Source organism: Fistularia commersonii, chromosome 13 (assembly GCF_037954325.1).
Source record: "Fistularia commersonii isolate RoL2024-O1a breed Wild chromosome 13, RoL_Fcom_v1.0, whole genome shotgun sequence".
Lineage (NCBI taxonomy): Eukaryota > Metazoa > Chordata > Actinopteri > Syngnathiformes > Fistulariidae > Fistularia > Fistularia commersonii.
Window position 1 is genome coordinate 12,321,459 of NC_141296.1, and position 18,849 is coordinate 12,340,307.

Below are 18,849 nucleotides of genomic sequence, written 5' to 3' on the forward strand. Positions count from 1 at the left end.
TATATAATCGAGAATAAATGTTCTACCAAAACAAATACAGAATGCTGATGAGTCTGAAACCTTTTTCCCCCCTTTCATACTGCCTTGGCGTTGTTTCTGTACCTGTGACATTTATGAAGCGCTGTATCAAGAATAGACTATTGTAACGACACTGTTGCACACATATGAAATGAAAACATAATGGTTAGAAATGATGAGAACATGAAGTAATGACAAGTGCTGCTGGCTAGAAATCCATTCCATTATTGAGTAATTACTTCAAGGAAGTAGTCCATCCATCCATTAATCTTCTGCCTCTTAACCAGGGTCCAGACTTCCCTCTACCTGGCCACTTGGTCCAGGTCTTCTGGGGGGATCCAGAAGTGCCCCTAGGCCAGTCGAGAGACATGATCCCTCCAGTGTGTCCTGGGTCCCCCCCGCCCCCCAGTTTGACGTGCCCACTTGGATCCATGACCTTGTTTTTTCAGTCAAGACCCGCAGCTCGTGACCATAGGTGAGAGTGGGAAGGTAGATTGACTGGTAAACAGAGAGCTTTGAATTTTGGCTCAGCTGCTTCTTCAGTACACACTGATGCAGAGTCTAAAACACTGCTGAAGCTGCACTGACCTGCCTGTCAATCTCCTGCTCCATCCTTCCCTCACTCATGAACAAGACCCTGAGATACTGAAAATCCTCCACTAGAGGCAGGATCTCCTCCCCGACCTTTAGTGCAACCATGGTTCTCAATTGGAAAAAGGCATTGTACATTTTCTGACTGAGAAACATGGTCTCAGATTTGGAGGTGATGATCCTCATCCCAGCTGCTTTACATTTGGCTGTGAACCACTCCAGCAAGGGCTGGGGATTTGGGTAATGTGAAAGAAACGTGTTTTTACACAATCATTATACAAATGTAGCAGGTAGTAATTAACTGACTTTGTCTTAAGTGTACATCTTTAATTTTCTCTTTTGGATTGGATAGTCCTTCTTTCAAAGTTAATCTGATTTGCATGTAAATTGATATAGACGTCAGATGCACCGATATTTCAGTGGAATTTTGACTGAGAGATATGTTTTAGGCTACTATCGGTTGATGTGCTAGTAAATTCTTTCCCATATATGGCATTTGTCGATGTAAGTCTAGATATAACAGAAAGTAATATTAGAGATTTGTTGAATGGATTTGAACTTTTGTTGTGATAAAGAACCGACAGACAAAGCTACAGCTATAGGATAAGATTGCAACCCTGATTACGCTTATGCAATGCAATGTGTGCATCATGGGGGACATAGTTTTGCAGAACACAACAATTTGATTTCACATTCATGAATTTCATTGTTTCTTCATTTAACATTTTTGTTGTCTTAGATGGCATCTGTTGTAAAGGTGATATCTACTCTACTAAATGTTGCTCCAGTTGTTTAATAAATAAGCACTCTTCCAGACATAATTTTTATTACGCACTAGTGAGCTTATTGATCAAAGAACAATTTATGTCTCATTGAATTTACAGTGACATTTACTTTCATACACAGTTCATCGAGGAGAAGTCTGGGCAATTTAAGCTTTCCAGTACCTCCAGTTAAGTTTTCAAATTATTTATTGATTTGGGATAAGTTTGACTTTCAGGGAGCTTAGTAAATTGCTTGTACAATTAGGGAACAGTATGTCCTTGGTTTGACTACTGGACCAAACAATTAGAAAGCATAATTTCTCTGCTCTGCTTCCCAAATTTGCTGTGTCTTTCGTAATGTGCTGTTAAATAAAAGTATAAATGTGAAGAGCATAAAATACACCCACACAAACAAAAAGCTTAAAGAAAAATGCTCTGGGTTGTCTGATTCAGTTTGCAAGATTTTTTTTCTTGGATACCTTCAAAAATCAATTTTGCTTTCGAAGACAAGGTTTCTTTACAAATTCAGTCTTGCAGCACAATCCACAGGAAACCACATAAAAATGTAGAAATTGCAAGTAGGTTTTTAATTTTTTCTGAGTGTTTTTGTTATGCAAGCTAATGATTTTGATTTGTCTGGTCATCTATGGAATGTCATTTTTAGCTTAGATGCTTCAACAGTGGTTTCTCTATGATGGAAAAAAATGTCATATTGTGGTGTGATTTTTAGTTCTTGCTTTACCTGATGACAGTGGTTTAGTATGCATCTCTTGGGTCAGCCTTTGTCTTTCGGTGACATGCTCGTCAAACTGCCTGCCTGCTCGGGCTGGGCTGCATGTGGCTTGTTTCATATGCCAAAAGAGGACTGTATTTGATTATTATGTGAGGCTGAGATACTGGCCATTCATGCATGCTTTCATATAGGCTTGGGTGCATTGAATCCTCCAGCAAATAGGGAGTAGACCCAGCACAATGAATCCCTGTTGCAGCCAGCTTCTGCTTGTCAAAATCAGTTATAATCACACCAATTACATTGTCACGACAAAGGGATAGTTATTTTAGCTAATTTCTTTAAAATGCAGTGGTATGCTTCGCAGATTTAGAAAAAGACTTGTATTATTGGCCTATTAACATGCTGTTTTAAGATCCTGGCATCGCTGAATTTTATGGAGTATTTATGGAGAACTCCCAGAACTCTCATCATTACATGTATTTTTAAAATGCTATTTTATATGCATTTTATGTTCATTTTCATTCAAGTGTGTGTGTGTGTGTGTGTGTGTGTGTGTGTGTGTGTGTGCGCATGCACATATATGATATATATGTGTATGTAGGTATGTGTGTGTAATACATACATACATACATACATACATACGTGTGTGTGTGTGCGTACGCGCGCATATATTATATATGTGTATGTAGGTATGTGTGTGTAATACATACATACATGTGTGTGTGTGTGTGTGTTTGTACCTTTTATATACTTATATTTTGTAGACTGGTGCTTAGTCTTCCTATTATTGGACAGCTCATCCGCAATTCAAGAGAAATACATATATAACCATATAGGACTTAAAAATGGAAAATGCATTGTCTAAGGGGAAAGGCATTCAAAGGAAAAGAATCAAATAATTTTGTAAATTATGTAGTGTGGAAAAGGAAACCCTTAACTGAAGTCCTGTAAGAATGTGGTGGTGTTTCACTTTGTTCCTTTTGTAAAACATCCTCAGGATATAGCCTAAAATCCCCTTCCCTCTGGAGCTGAGGCCTATTCTTTTAGGGGGAAGTGAAAGGTCTTGGGTGGGATCATAATGCAACTCTGTAAACAGGAAGCTTCCATTGACGACGAGGAGAAATTTGTGATTGAATATGATTCTGGGGCTGAGCTTCGTCAAGTAGAATTTTGAGAATGCTCAGAGGCACCTTGTGGAGAACACTGTCAAGCCCCCCACACCTGAGTTTTATTATATGAGTAGCTACAAATGATTTTCAGTGGTGTCATAGTTGATGTTTAGAGCTCATTAGCCTAGAAAGCCTCCATATCTGCTGTGATCTTAACTACCAGTTCAGGGATACACCATCAGCTCACGTGTGTACAGTGTGACAATCGCAGCTTTCGAGATAAAACGCTGGAGTCTCTAGCACAAACGGGCGTGATACCCGGCTCCATTGTGATGTGCAGCCATGAAAGAGCGGCGATGAAAGTGTCATCTACTTGCTAACAATGGTAAAAGCTGCTGGCTTCCTCCCAGAACGGAGGGAATACGCTGTTCATGTTGATAGTGTTGCATCCCAGAGACCCCCCGGAAACAATCCAAACAATAGAATGCTGACTGTGCCAAGGTTGCATTATAAACAATTTCAGAATTTAGTGTGTCAACTAAAAAAAAAAAAAAAAGGGGGGGGGGGGTCTGAAAGCCAGAAATTTCCGAAATCAAGCAATTATTTTTGTTTTGATTTTCTGTCATCCTGTCTGTCCTGCTGAATCGTCTAGATTATGTTTAGCAAACAATGAATATAAAATACAGTAAGCAGCTTTAAATTTGGCAATGCTGAGCAAATTCCTTTTTGTAATAAGCCATTTGTTTGCACACATGGTTTAATAAGTCTAAGTAAAAATATCCATTTTGTTTGTTCTTTTATTATTATTATTTTAAGGTTTATTAAAGACCGTCTTCATCACGAAAAAGGAAAATTCAAGACAGCCGTCTGTTAATAATATTTAGCTATTCTTTATTTTCTATGCTCGCCCATAGAGATCTGAACATAAGCCTTTACCAGGAATTTCTTTCAAACAAAAACTTCCACTGTCCCTCGACGGGAATGTTTGTGTCCTTGGAGCTCAAGAAGGGAAATCTGGCTTGTGTGGATGTGGCTCTGCACTGTGAAAGACTTTTTCAGCTTTGTTTCCTAGCAACCAACAGCCAGAGTGGTATTATCATAATGGAATTACCAATACAGTTATAGGAGATGTAAAACATTGATTATTGGAATCCATAAATACTTGAAATTGAAAATGAAACAACAGTGGATTAGATTTAAACTGATGCTGTATTTAGTATTGAAGGGGTACTTTTAAATCACAATGGGCCTTTGGGTTTTTGTTTTATCAGTAACCCCCTCTCCCCCGGTTTTTTGCTTGTATTGTCAAGTTAATTGGGTAGAGGTTGGAGGGAATCTTATATTTTTGGACCATTGAGGCCACCGAGTGAGTGGGCCATTTGTCACGGGAAGATTAACGCGCATCCCCATCCTATTTTATCCACAATACAGTTTTTTCCCCCCACTCTTCCCTTTGAGGTTTCATGAATTGATCTTTATGTGATGTTGTGTAACTTTGTGATTATAGTACTGCACCTCTTTGAGGCCTTTGTTTGAGCGAGATGGAGTGAGTTTCATTTGGCCGGACAGTTGGCTTTTGTTCCTGGGTACGGACCTGTTACGATGAGGTTCAATGACAGAGCTGAGAGATCCCTTTGTCTTCAGTTCACCGCTGAATCCACATTGAACCATTGTTGTGGTTATGTCTCCATGTTTATTGCTCTAGGAAGTCTAATAATTCCACTTTCTCTTGATTGAGTCAAAATTTTTGTAAAAAATGAAACCAACTTTTAGTATCACATGCTTAGCTTTGATTGTGTCTGTAAGAAACATTTTATAGGAGAGTAGGTTATTAGTATCCTTTCAAAAGGATATTTTTTTTCTTTCAAGCGTTCCACAGCAATGCCCTATATTCAACAGGTCCTTGTCTTGCTAATTCTGAAACCCCTCAGTGAACATGTGGCTTCAGAGTTTAAGGATACTCCTGCGGACCTGCGGACAAAACAAATTGCCTCAAATTCATAACTTACTTGTCAAAATTCTTGACATAACCCAGAAATCTTGTAGTTCATCAATTTGCAGGACTTAGACTAGTCTACTCAGACTTACTTACAAGAGCTGCACCAATTGATGACAACAAATTAGTACAGTATTTCTAAAAGCTTAAGTTAAAATAAGATGGAATAATCACTTCAGGTCAACAGAGCTCAGGTTAGCATACCCAAGCTCCTGGACCAATGTGAAGCCTTTTGATTTAAAAAAGAATAATAAAATAAACATCTGGATAAAGTTTTTATTCACTGATATGATACCAGCACATGATTGTACATCATTGCGCACAACTACAGCAGATGCAGGCTTTGTGCCCAAGTAGTGTTTATAGTTTGGTACAGCGGTTGACTCTGAATGAGGCTGTGGTCACAGTCGTGGTTATCATGGTGCAGCACTTTGGTCCGCTGCTGGATTTTATAGAGTCTACATTATGGACAATGAAGTTCTGACTTTTACTCCTTTCTGATATCATGGTAACTAAGTCTGAGAGCAAACTGTTTTAAACCCTTTGAGGGAACATCTTGACAACATATTACTTGGAATAAAGTAGCATTAGGAATCACATTCTAACATGAGATTATTTTGTTTAGAATGATGCTGAACTCAAATGAACCTCTCCAGCTTTAACGTTTAACCCCTGGATTTCCTCAAGGTGCATCCTTCAATCTTTCATGCATTGCAGTCATTTTGTGTTCACAATTGTTCTCCAAAAGTGGCACAAACATACATTGTTGTGTGGTAAAAGAATCAAAGTTGGATAAATGTTTAAGGATAGTGTTTGATAACATCTGGCAAGCTGAATACACTTCAAGCTGCCAGTATGGACAGCTGAAGGCAAGTTATATCCAAGCAGCTGTTTGACAACCTCATGTTTAAATTTCGATTCATTGTCTTTATCCTGATCTTTAATTCACTGTTGTAACTAACAGTTTGAGTAGAGTCTTTAATAAGTTTAAATAACACTTCGCTATGACACTTATTGTATTATAAATTGCTAATTTGTAATATAAATCATTCAAAACTGCTTAGACAGCTATACATTTCTGTACTGGTTTGACTCAACAAATCTTCATTACATTTGATATATTGATTTAAAGCTGATTCATAGTCATAATCAAAGCAAGAAGTCACACAATTTTACCTTGTGTAGTTTATTTCTACAAACATATACTGCGTTTTATATTTGATGCGATGCACCTACAGACTACATACTGACCAAACTCCTGTCGAATCTCTTCAACAACTTTCCATCTAATGTTTGATACTGGAACAGATTTTTTTTTTTTTTTGTTATTTAATGTACCATTCCTAGAGCAAACTGACTTGATTTACAGCAGATGTTTCAGTCATAACATTTGTGAAATACTTTCAATTCCCACAATAACTGACATGTGGTGTAAAACTAAAATAGAAATCTGAAATTCAGAACATATTTTTCACTGGCTGTTCTGTTGAATGCAGTAAAACAGAGAAGCTATCAGTGTTAACTTGTTTTTACTTGTGTTATCATGTTAACATGCTGTCACCATACTATTGCTACAAGCTGCAGTGGTGACTTGTAGTTATTTTTAATATAGCCGCAGCACTTAACTGTTGAGGTCAAGAAGGGTTTGATTTGTGCTGATGAATTTGTGCCAATCTCTGTTGAACATGCATACTTTTTTGATCATTCCAGTTTCTTTCCATAAAACACAAACCCCTATTATGGGGGGATGCTCAGCTCAAATATGCCTTGTGTGACACCCCGACCTGACATACCTGACATGATAAGATATGTTTTGATGGGGATAAGTATCAAAGGAGTCTCTGTAAACACACATTCTTTGTAAACAACCAACACATACAAAAACTACCACCACCTCCACCACCAAAAAGCAATAGGAATCAGTAATGAGGGAATTTAAAAGCAATCTAGCCATGAAAGAGGCTGATTGCAGTTAATGCTGACTATCTGGTGTCTGCATTAAATAACTTAATAGCATTTAGATTCAGAATTTTGGTGTACATTTACCGCCAAGGAAAAGGATCCAGATCCACCTAATCTACAGCTACTGTCTAGTCCGTTTGAAATCATAGTCCCTCTGGCTGTTACTAACACCACCATGGCTTTCTAACACTTGCACATTGCAGAAAAATGTCAAACAATTATTGATTTTATAATTCAAAGGATTTTTTTTCAACTGTGGCAGGTGTAGCTTCTTGGGATGTAGCAACGTGTGAGTGGGAAAAAAAGGAAATCAACTTGAGCACAGTAATAGTCAGTAATATGCATTATCAATAACAGGATTTGACTAGAGTGCATTTTAATCAACAGCACCAGTAGATTTATTCAAGATGTAGAAAAATTGTGTCTATCTAAAATACTTTCCATATTTTTCTCGAAGAAATATGTGCTGATGCCGAACATGTGTTGCCCTACCTCTTACCCCAACACAGAAAACCTATTACAATCAATGTGTTAAAGGAGCAGAACAATGAGCCGGCTTCTATAAAATGTCATATTCCCAGCTGAAGATAACACATTGAAAAACCCTGCAACTTGTGCAGTCCAGCCACCCTTTAATTTGCATGTCTCAAGAGACCGAGTGCGTTTTGGTTCTTGAGGATTTTATACAGGCGGCTCAAGTAGGTGCTGTTAAGCTCATTCACATGCCTCCCTGATTTCTGTTCCAGGCAGTCACCATGTCCACCAGCTGCCCGGCCACGGTGGGAAATAATCAGCAACTTCAGAGTGCTTTTAAATCGCGCCTATGACTGCTTAGTTGTTCTGCTCCAGTGGCCACTTCAGCGACCGGACATCATTCAAATTTAATTCTATTCAGTATATTCTAGAAAGGTGGTGTGAAAGTGACTGATGACTCTGCACATTGGAAACATTTCCAGTTGACAAACAAGAAGTTTACTTTCTTAAGCATATCTGAATAGGTGCCAGTGTTGTTACATTTTTATTAAAAAGCCAGGAGGAAGAGGGAGAAGGCCATGTGCTGTACTAGATTAACCTTTTGAGTCAACACTGAGCGCTTAATGTTAATAAGACTGCTAATTAGCTTTGTGTGGAAGGCGCCAACTTCATTCAGGGGGCAAATGATTTACATAGCGGTGTGAGCAAAACATGAAGGACATTCAATGCACGTTGGAGAAGTGTTGATACTCCTCTCTATCAAACTAAAATATGTCTCTAAAATTGCTCCATAGGGTTTGACCTTGCTATATATTCTATTTGCCGACGAGTCTAGCGCTAAAAAAACAAGCGCCTTTTACGAGTGTTATCTTCGACTGCTTCGTCTTTGCGAAACAGACACCAAGTCCTCGGCATTGGGCCAGAACAGCCACAGATAGTAGCATAGCGTTGCGCACCACCGTGTGACCTTGCTGTAGCCCACAAAGCCTCCACCTGCTCTCTCACATAGGCTAATGGATAAAAATACCTAGCAGATCCCACACTCTCTGTCAATAGAGATTCAAGGACAGCTGCTCGCCACCATGTTAACACCGGGAATGTACAAACAAAGACAAGGGAATGCACACACACACACACACACACACACGCACAAATAAGAATTTGAGTCTAAGAGATGCATACACACAGTACAGTTGCACCCAGTGGAGCATCACACTGCTGGCTCTGAGGTGTATGACAAACACTATGCACATTTGGAATAAACTGCCTTCGCTGCTCTTTTGTCTACTTCGGTGGAGGGGATGTGGGGGTTGGCCCTTCTGAGTCCCTCTTGGCACACTGACACAGACAGTGGATGTGCTGAGCATACAATAAAGTGCAATATATTGCCATTAGCAGATACTGCACCGCTGGTAACATGACCTTCCAACCTTCAACACAAGCTGTCTGACTCCTGGTTGTCTGTTTACCTCATTACAGTGCCACAGGCTGTTTATCTCCTGATAAAGCAACTCTGCTCTGTAGCATTCGTCTTAAAATTTTATTTGGTCTGCAGCGCTGTCATATTCACTTTGTTTTGCAGCAAGACTGAAATGACAACCACATTTAATTTGTCAAAATACCAATTTGTAATCAGATGTGGAGATGTGAAGAAAGACCAGATTGCTTTTGCTTGTTTCCCCACTGAAATTGCACCCAATCAGTAAATAAGTTCAACCTTCAGAGAGCTGGATTGAGAATATACAGTGATTTTAAGTATTAGATTAGTTCCAGCTAACAGCGCATTTCTAAATTCGCCAGTAAATCAGACCCGCTGGGTGTTTCCTATTATTCCTCCACATTCGATGCCGCCGGCCTAGTGGCGAACAAGATGAATTTCAGTGATGACACTGATGCATATCAACATTAAGCATCGTATGGGAAATAGTTCAACACATCTGTCGTAAATTTGTCCAAAAAGATTCGCCCATCAAATTAGAAATAAAGATCTCAGCTGAAGTGTTGAGTTTCATTTCACTATTCAGGTCTTTAGAGTGACCAAACTCATTCCTTCCCATTTTTACAAGTTTCACAGTGAGTGGGGGAAAGAACTGTGATACACTAGACCCAAGTTACCTTGGAAATTTGTTCTGGCAATGTCAGGCTGCCCAAACAATGTCTGATAAGTGCCAATGTCTGATAAGTGACACGTACAAAAAAAGGACATAAAAATTGGTATTTAAACTTGCTATCGAGTAAACTGATATACTGTACATCTGAATTGGATCATAGTTGCATATGGGGAGCAATCCTTATTTTATTTTTATTTTTTTTTATTCAGTTCATATTGTTCAAAATGGCGATTGCAATTCCCCCCAAAAACAAAAATTTAAGTTTTTAAGTTATTTTGTCCAAAACAACATTCAAAGCCTAAAATGCTCAGACCCAAAACAATTTAAGAGTGGAGAGTCTCATTTCTAGATCCAAATGGCTACTTCCACAGGTCCGTAAGCTGTGGGGTGCAGGAGACATGACTGAGACGGCCACATCTTAACATAACTCTAGTGTGTGTCTGTGTCACCCCATGCGGACACTGAGGTATTATCTTGCCAGTGTCATCTGAGGAATGTGAGCCTCAACCCGAACTGACACACAAGACGACCCCTCTGCTGTCCTGGTAACAGGATCCAGGAATACCTCCACATCAGTGAATCAGGGGTCGTGGTTGTCAAAGAAAAGGCATACCCCCTAAAAAAAAAAAAAAAAAAAAAAAAAAGTCAAATCTTCAAAGGAATAAGCTGTCTTTCGATGCCCTGCGCGGCCAAATAACCGTGTTAAATAAACGCCTGTTATAGATACACTGGCTTTAATTTGTATCTCATATTTTTTAACCACCGAACAAGAAAGCGTTGCATAAATTCCCCTGCCCACATGTTTTGCAATTCAAGCAAAAATTACCATTTTCTTAGTTTTGTGGCGCTTACGTTGCTTTAATGAGTTTTGTATAGCACATTTCTTGTTGCTTGATTCAGCCTTTGAAGCAGCCACAGCAAAGTTCAGAAGGGTGAGAGCGTAAGGACTGAAAAGTTTGCCCGGTGGTGATAAGCGAGCAATTGTGATAGAACTAGGTCGTCCTTGCTCCCAAGGCATGGGGGGATTAATTTGTTCTTTTTTGCAGCTATATTTCTGTAACAGTACGAAAAACAAATCCTCCCTGCAGAAAGTGCCATGATTAGAACAGCCAGTCCTCCTTCAGCTGCCAGGGATCACGATGTAAGCATCTTACACAGCATAATGGACAGACCGGAGGGAAGATGCAGCATTCAGCTACAGTCCTGAAACCAAATTCATCCAAACTGATCTTTAAATGTAATGCTTAATTTTGTGATAATAGCCTTTAGAGTGCACTCCTGTTCCCCAGAGGGCCACCCCGCACAGAATGGATGTTCAAAATGTTGCTCAAATTAGAAATTAAATGGTGAGGTTTCACTCTAAGTGAACAGATACAGCACTGCCAGATGAGTTGCCTGACAGTGCAGCGGTACATCTCTCTCCTGGTTTGGCGGCACCCCTGTTGCTCATTTCCAGTCTTTTTTAAGCATCTTTATAAGATTGGCTGTTTCTTCCTTTGGTGTTGGCAGATCAACTCTTCCATGTGAGCAATGTTTTTTTTTTTTTTTTTCGCAACTGTCATTGCTCATCAGACTTCAAAGAACATAGAAAATTTTGGAAAAATCCACTTAATTGTCATGAGTTTTGTAGTAAGAGCAGATTGATGTCTTCAGTTCTCTGAACTTGCTCGAGGATGCAGGATGCTTCCTGTGAGTAAGCTTGCAATCAATAGCTTGCCTCATTTAAAATTCATCCAATGCACATTCCAGCTGCTCTCAGTCACACATTGGGACTCATTCACCAGGTTATGGAAGAGTTATCTGAAATACACTTGTAAGATTGCAATATTCCATGCAAAACATTAACAAAAAAAAATCTCAAATGAACCTGCGGGACCCATTGATTGGATGCAGCGCCTTAGGCAGTGGATAGTTTTGCCTTTTTGAAAAAGTCAGCTCATAAGGTGGTTGATTCAATTTTGCGGGTTTTAAGTTAGGTCAAAGAAACATCACAATGCTAATTTTTTCCTTCTTTGTTAACCGGACACGTGACTTTTGTTTTTCCCCTTTTAATATAGAAAACGACAAGCAAAATTATCCATAAATTTCGTAATGAAATTTCGCCTTTTGCTCCTTTCACAGTCGGCACAGTTGACGCTGTTGAGTGTGACGTAAGTGAACACGGATTGACTTTCAAAGATCTTTGGAGGACAATCTGATGCAGTTACTGTACATTCGCAGAGAGCTAACAACCAGACAAGTGTTCCTCATTTTCCCCTTAAGTTGCATCGACATCTGACAAATTGAAAGATTGTGCTTGAACAAAAGTAAATGCAATGTGTTTGTCCGAGAGCTAACAGTACTGAAAAAATAAAGAATGCAATGTCAGTGAGGGGAAAAGAAGGTGCGTGAAACTCAGTGGATTACTGATGGCCACTGCGGGGAGGAAATGAAAATACTTTTCCAACCGAAGTTCCGAGAATGTTGTTTTGATCCTAAATAATGGTCATATTTTGTGTATTTGTTGGAGTCAGAGCAGAAGATTTGTGCCGCAGGGTGACTCAGCTAGCACTCTAATCACCATCATCTGAAACATCACCACAACATGCAATGTAATGCAGCTATAATTTACCCCCAAAAAACACCAGAATTCCTGCACTTCATGGAAACTTAGTACATCACCACTCATCAAATTGATGCTCACTTATAAAGTATGTAGACGATTAGCATGTACATGTGCTTATAACGATAAATAACATAGCAGTTTTCAGGGGAAAGTTACACATTTGTTTGGAAGTAAAGTCTAACACAGATATCAGTTTGATGATTTTAATTTATCTGTTTTACATCTGGAAGCTGCTTTAAAAAAAAACAACAACTTCAGTTTGTTGTATCCGTGCCCTGGCTTGAAAACGAAATGATTTCAATGTTCATATTTTGTTAAATGCAGCTTGTGACACTAATGCCATGTCATGTGAAACCAACTATTTGATTTAAACACTGAAGACTGCTGATGTTGCTATTGTGTCGATTTGAAGACGCATTCACATCCATGGTGCGGCATCATGAAATATTTTGACCTCGCAATTTTGTTCTTTTAAATCCACGTCATTTCCAACTAACTTGTGTTTGACCTGTTTTGGACGTCAGCTACTATTTGATGCACCAGTGTGTTGCAGACCATTCAACAATATCTTGCTGAATTTAGCGGTACTTTGACAACCTTTAAACACAGCTCAAATGTCATTGAGTTTATCTGATTTTTTTTTTGTTGTAGCTAGTCTAAATCACTCTAAAGCAGTAAATAAATAAATCACAACACAGAGTACCTTTCCTGCTCTATCTTGCCAGATTTTATTTTTAAACATGCTCTAAAAAACGTTTGTATTCATTTGTCCCCATGAAGTGTGATATTTCACACACACTGTTTATCTGGGAACTATGTATGATGCTAATTCTAAAGAATGTTGCTTTTGTGAATTATTTCTTTTTGGTTTTTTTTTCCTCCTCTAAACATACATCACTCCTGCTGATAAGCAGATATCTGAATATCTGTCAGCTGCAGGGAACGCTTCTGTCATCAGAAATGTCCTTCACCTATGAGGTGCTTTATCTCTCCTACACTGTCCAATTGTTTTCAAAAAAAAGGTCCCAGCCCTTTTGTTTGAGACCCCTTCGTCGGATTCTGTGCACGTAGGGGTCTGGTATCTCTGCTTGACCAGAACCAATTGAATGAAATGCATTGACCACTTGCATGGCAGTGAAAGGGCCTGTCCAGAGGACACGCTGCTATCAGGCCAGCAGACACAGCAGTATGCGGAGATAAGAAAAGAAGCCACAGTTCGAGATATTGTCAGTTGTTTAACTAATAGCTCAGTTTGTTTGAACATAGGGAAATTACAGAAAACTACAGAATTGAGCACTGCAAGGCTAGAATTTATCTGATTTTTTTCTTGGTTTTTTTTTGCATCCAATGAAAGGAGAGTTCGGGCAGCAGTGTCCGCAAGGTATTCCGGTGCCGGGAACATCTTGTTAGATGTTAGATGTAGGCAAACCGGTTCAGACACAGTTTATTTAGATTTGTCATCATAGTTTAGAGCAGTCATGTCAGTGGTGCAGTTTGTAACGGCCGGGGTGTGCATTTGGTTTCATTCAAACCTCTGGGTCTTTTATATCCTTGTAAGTTCCAGTGTACACAATGAAGGAAAAACACCACCGCTTGCTTCCTTGTCCCCTTTTCGCCTACTGAATGCTTTGCCACTCAGCAGGCTGGCTCCAGGCCCAGCCCTGCACCCTTTTCCTCTGGGGCCTCGTATAATGGGTGGAAAATAGAGGATGCCTTGGCCTGTCTTTGAATGTCATTGGGCCCCTGAATGTGGAATACAAGGGCCGCTATTGTTTGCATCGAGAGGAAATGCCTTCACTTGTTTGGCTGCATTGCGTCGCTGACATGTCGAACAAACGGAGGTGCAAAGTTATGACACATTGTCCGCCATCGGGTGAGGAACCACAGGAAATTAACAAGACGCGTTTGACTGGTATGTGAGAAATGTCAGGATTACTTTTGAGCAAACAGCTTTGAAGTATCCCCGAGGCTCTATCAGGAACAGCATCTTGGTATGTTTTCTCTCTGGTGGGGACCACCTGTATTCCTGGAAGGATTAGTTGGAAAAGGAAGGGGCTAGGGATTAGATGGTTTCACAGGGGGAGCCCGGTAGTTTGAGTAAAACTTTTTTTTTTTTTTCCCTCAATGAAAACAAGTTTTTTTTCAGAGCACAATGAAGAGAATATTGGCAAGATGCGGACTTAATCATCATGTCCTACTTTCAGCTACTCACTGCCACTGCTCTAAATGCCTTCTGTCCTGCACCCTCTTTTTTTAAAGTGCAGACCGTTTTAATGAACACGATGCGGGCTAAGTGTTGTTAAGCACAGATGAAACAGTAACTCTTTCGCATCACGGAACTGGCAAGTGAAACCTTGAACACTTAACCCCACATTTAAATTCATTCAACATGAATCTTTCCTAAAAAAAAAAAGCTGATAATAACTGGAAAAAGCACAGTCTTTTTCAAACTTGTTGTAAAACACACTTTAACTTTGATACTGGGACCTTAAACATACATGTATCTTTACGAGACAACCCCCTTTTTTAATGTGTGTTTGGCTTGTAGACCAGAGGGAGAGAAAAAAGAAAATCAGACCCAAAACTGTAGAGCCCAGAAGTGGAAAAGATGGGGTCCTTTACATTCTTTCCATATAGTCAATCTGAAATATTTGAGACTGAAGCCGCAATTGATGGTTTTGCATATTTCTGCCTGTAAGACTGTTTGAGTGGCGCTGTTTCATTCACCATGATGTCACTGTGGAATGGAGGTCGAAAAAAAAAATACACCCGCAAGACTGACACCTAGTGGTCCTTTTCAGTCTGGCTTATTTGTCATTTGGCTATGGAGGAATTCATTTCAAGCACAGTGACAGAATTCCAGGACTTTTTTTTTTTTTGGTTTGTACAGAGAATAAACCCTATATGGAATTTCCATAAGAGTAAAGCATAGGTGTTTAGAATTGTGAGGCTTCACCAATGACTCGTCTTTTATGGGCATCTAGAATTGTCTACTGATTTTAAGATGTGAATCCCTTTCTCATTCAAACAGCTGTGCACTGACATCGGATCGGTTCTGTGATGCATCATTTCTGAAATGCCACATGATTTGATTTTCCATTTAAATCGATATTGTGTAGTTGAGGAGTAATCCCTTCAGATTTGTGCAGTTTGGTCCCTAAAAATTGTTGTTCCCCAGTCTGCCCAATAGGTGGCACCATATGTCTGAACATGCTGCTGTCTAACCACAGCTTCTGAACTTCTCCGACCACAGACACTATTAACATAAGGATCTTGTTTGTGAGAATATGACTGTGTGATGTAACACAGCCAGCATTTCTTTTTTTTTTTTTTCTGTGTGACCTCATCAAGGCCGAACCCAAGTCAAAAAATTTGCTTTCAGGGGACTAAGCCCAAATTGTGTATATTGTTAACACTCTGATGCAGGCCCATAGTTATGATTATTTTTCAAAAGTAATACATACTATAAAATCTTTTGTTAGAATGCTTGATTGTTGGTGGGGAGATCTGATGTACCCTCAGACACTTTATCTGCATCTTTTGTTCTCTTGAACTTTACAATTTACATGAGCAGTTAATGAAGGCATTTGTTGTTTCACTTTGCTTGTTGGTATTTTAATGGCTGGTTGTTCAAATAGTGTCTGTTTTCAAAACCCAGATGTGCAGTTGAGTTTAATGCAGGGGTCAGGAACCTTTTTGACTGCGAGAGCCATAAAAGCCAAATATTCTAAATATGTTTCATTGAGAGGCGTATAATATTTTTAACGTATAATAGATGAAATATGACTTACTTTTAATGCGACCTCTGGTGCTGCATGGATTTGTTTGAAGTGCCGCTTTATATTTGACCATTTCATTGATGCATATTATCAATGCATCCAAATTCAAATTGTTCACGCACCCCACGCATCTTCTCGCCATCTTTTCCGTTACAAGGATAAACTAGTTGGCTATCTGATAAAATTGATTTCTTCACCTTTACAATGACCCGGATATGCTCGGAAGCCATTGGTTCCTGACCCGACCGACGGGTGACCCGTGGAATTTATCTTCAAATCTAATTTCTGTTTACTTTAAAATGACACAGTATTAAGAAGAAATATCACAAGTATTTTAAAATCAGTCCCAAACTGATTTTATTTTATTTTTTCAACTCAAAGTTGTCTGGGAGCCACATGCCGTCACCGGAAGAGCCATATATGGCTCGCGAGCCATAGGTTCCCAACCGCTGGTTTAGTGCAACGCTTTGCAGGTTGTAATATGTACAAGCACATTACTAGTTATAATCCTCCTTGCCCAGCTCTGACTCTGCCTTCCCCTCTTGCATGTGGATGCATGTGTTACAAAACAGATATCAGATCATATATTTTATTTAATACATCCCATAAATTTATTTGTATGTGCATATTCCAAAATAACCTTCGAGCAATTTTAAAAATGCTGATTTATGTATGTGTGTGTGTGTGTGTGTGTGTGTGTGTGTGTGTGTGTGTGTGTGTGTGTGTGTGTGTGTGTGTGTGTGTGTGTGTGTGCGTGTGTGAGAAAACACACGCATATGTCCTATTAACCACTTTTACAACCACCGAACGCGGATTTAAAGTCAACTTAAAAACCTGTCAAAAGTCACAAGATACGGACATGAAAAATCATTAAATAATCGAACATATTTGGTATGTTTTTCAAATTATTTTAATTGTGTGTCAGATCAATACTTTATCTCCATCTAGTCTCTGACATGATTTTTCCACACCTGAGCACGATGCTCGATATCCATAGGGAAAAATAGTCCTCCACATACCATGATCCACTTTTTTTTTTTTTTTTTTCTTAACCCTCAGCCTTAATTTGTGGTCAAAATTACACATAATTTTCCATTAGTCTTTAAATTACTACCATGAGAAATGAGAAACCAAGAACAGGGTGGCCATTCTTTGTGGTTCTAATGTGTGTTTACGTAAGTCTGGCGGGGTCTGTACAGACTGTCTGTTGTCCCCCCCCCCACTATGCTGTCATCACATCTACCTCCAATTGCCACCAACAAAGGCATCCCAGTAGCTGCAGCCGGCACCATATCACTTACACGTACACTCACACTCAAACAGATGTACTCACAGTCAGTGGGCTAGTGTGTACGGGCAGACAGTGGCGTGGCTATGCCGGTTGCTGCATCTGAGGGAGGCCAGTCAGTTTCACCTCCAGCTTGAATTCAGGCCAAACTATCGGAGAGTTGCCCACTGGGTCACTTGGTGAAGTCATTCGACGGCGTGTTCATAGATGGACAGCGCGGTCGCTTTGTTTTGTTCCTCGGCCGCTTGCTTTATTGCTTTCAATTTCACTCCCCGCTCACACAGATAAATGGCACTGATGCTGTTGTATTAGTAAGCAGTGTGTGCACTGCAGCGAGGAAATCCATATTTCCATCATCATAAGTCAACCACTATTCAAAGTGCACCCCTCCTTTGCTCCTCCACAGTCATTGAAGCAGCCATTAAGTAATAATTTTACACTAACCTGCAACTCCAATTGATGTGACGTGTTTCGTCATTTTAAGATTTAATGCTAACTCTTGATCGGGCTAAATGAACTTATCAGACACAAAGTGATCATTCTCATCTGAAGGCCTCTTCAGGAACAGTGACAATCTTCATTTATCATGTTACATCAGGGATGGTATGGCTGCTCTATAATTAACACTAAGAAGTTCCTGGTTGGATGCCAGTGGGGTGACTGTATTGTTGTTTGCATTTTTGGTTTATTCCCACAGTGAAATAATATGCAGTTGGTTAACTAATGACTGCTGCTAACCAAACTAATAAAAAGGGCAGCTCAGATTGGCTCCAGCATCTCAGCAACACTGAATGCAGGCTAAGCAGCATGATGAATGAATGAATGTTATAAAGTGTCGACAAAACAAATCTGATGGAAACTTTGCTATTCTTCCTCAGGACCTGGAGATCGTGTACTCGTATCTCCACGGGATGGAGGCCTTGTCCAATCTACGTGAGCACCAGCTGAGGTGAGCATCTTTCCCTGTTTTTGAGCCCACCAGAGGGCTTTACATTCAAAGTGCTCGAATTCCAGTTGCAAACTGAAGAGCGACAACTCCTCGGAGCCCTCTTTACAACGCCTGTTGTAAGGGGGTGAAAATTAACACAAAGACGCCAGTCAGATTCTAATTAACTTAATCTGGTTTTCATATCCAGCTGCCTCTCAAACCACTCACTGGTTGGAATTATTTGAATTTCCAAAAAGCAAAATCTGGCTTCTAAAATGTCAAAGTGACTGAAATTCATCCCTTAATTTGTCTGGCACACACACAAAAAAAACAAAACAAAAAAAAAAAAAAAAAAACACTGTCCGATTGCGCTGCCTCAGACAGTTTCCCTCAAAGACAAGCCAACCATAACATGCACTTCATGTAGCAATTGGCCAGCTGTGCTAAATATGCTGAGTTGGTGCTTTGTCTGTCAACATGTTCCATATTTT

General features: G+C 39.6%; 1 protein-coding gene across 10 annotated transcripts in view; it reads left to right on the forward strand.

Moving 5' to 3' along the window:
* rapgef2b (Rap guanine nucleotide exchange factor 2b) overlaps positions 1–18,849 on the forward strand; it is a 106,979-nt gene that overhangs the window by 12,910 nt on the left and 75,220 nt on the right. For all 10 annotated transcript variants that reach the window (XM_086158056.1, XM_086158053.1, XM_086158058.1 and 7 more), the window contains exon 2: positions 18,309–18,379. In XM_086158056.1, the coding sequence (XP_086014182.1) occupies positions 18,309–18,379 (71 nt within the window). The remainder of the gene's footprint in view (positions 1–18,308; positions 18,380–18,849) is intronic.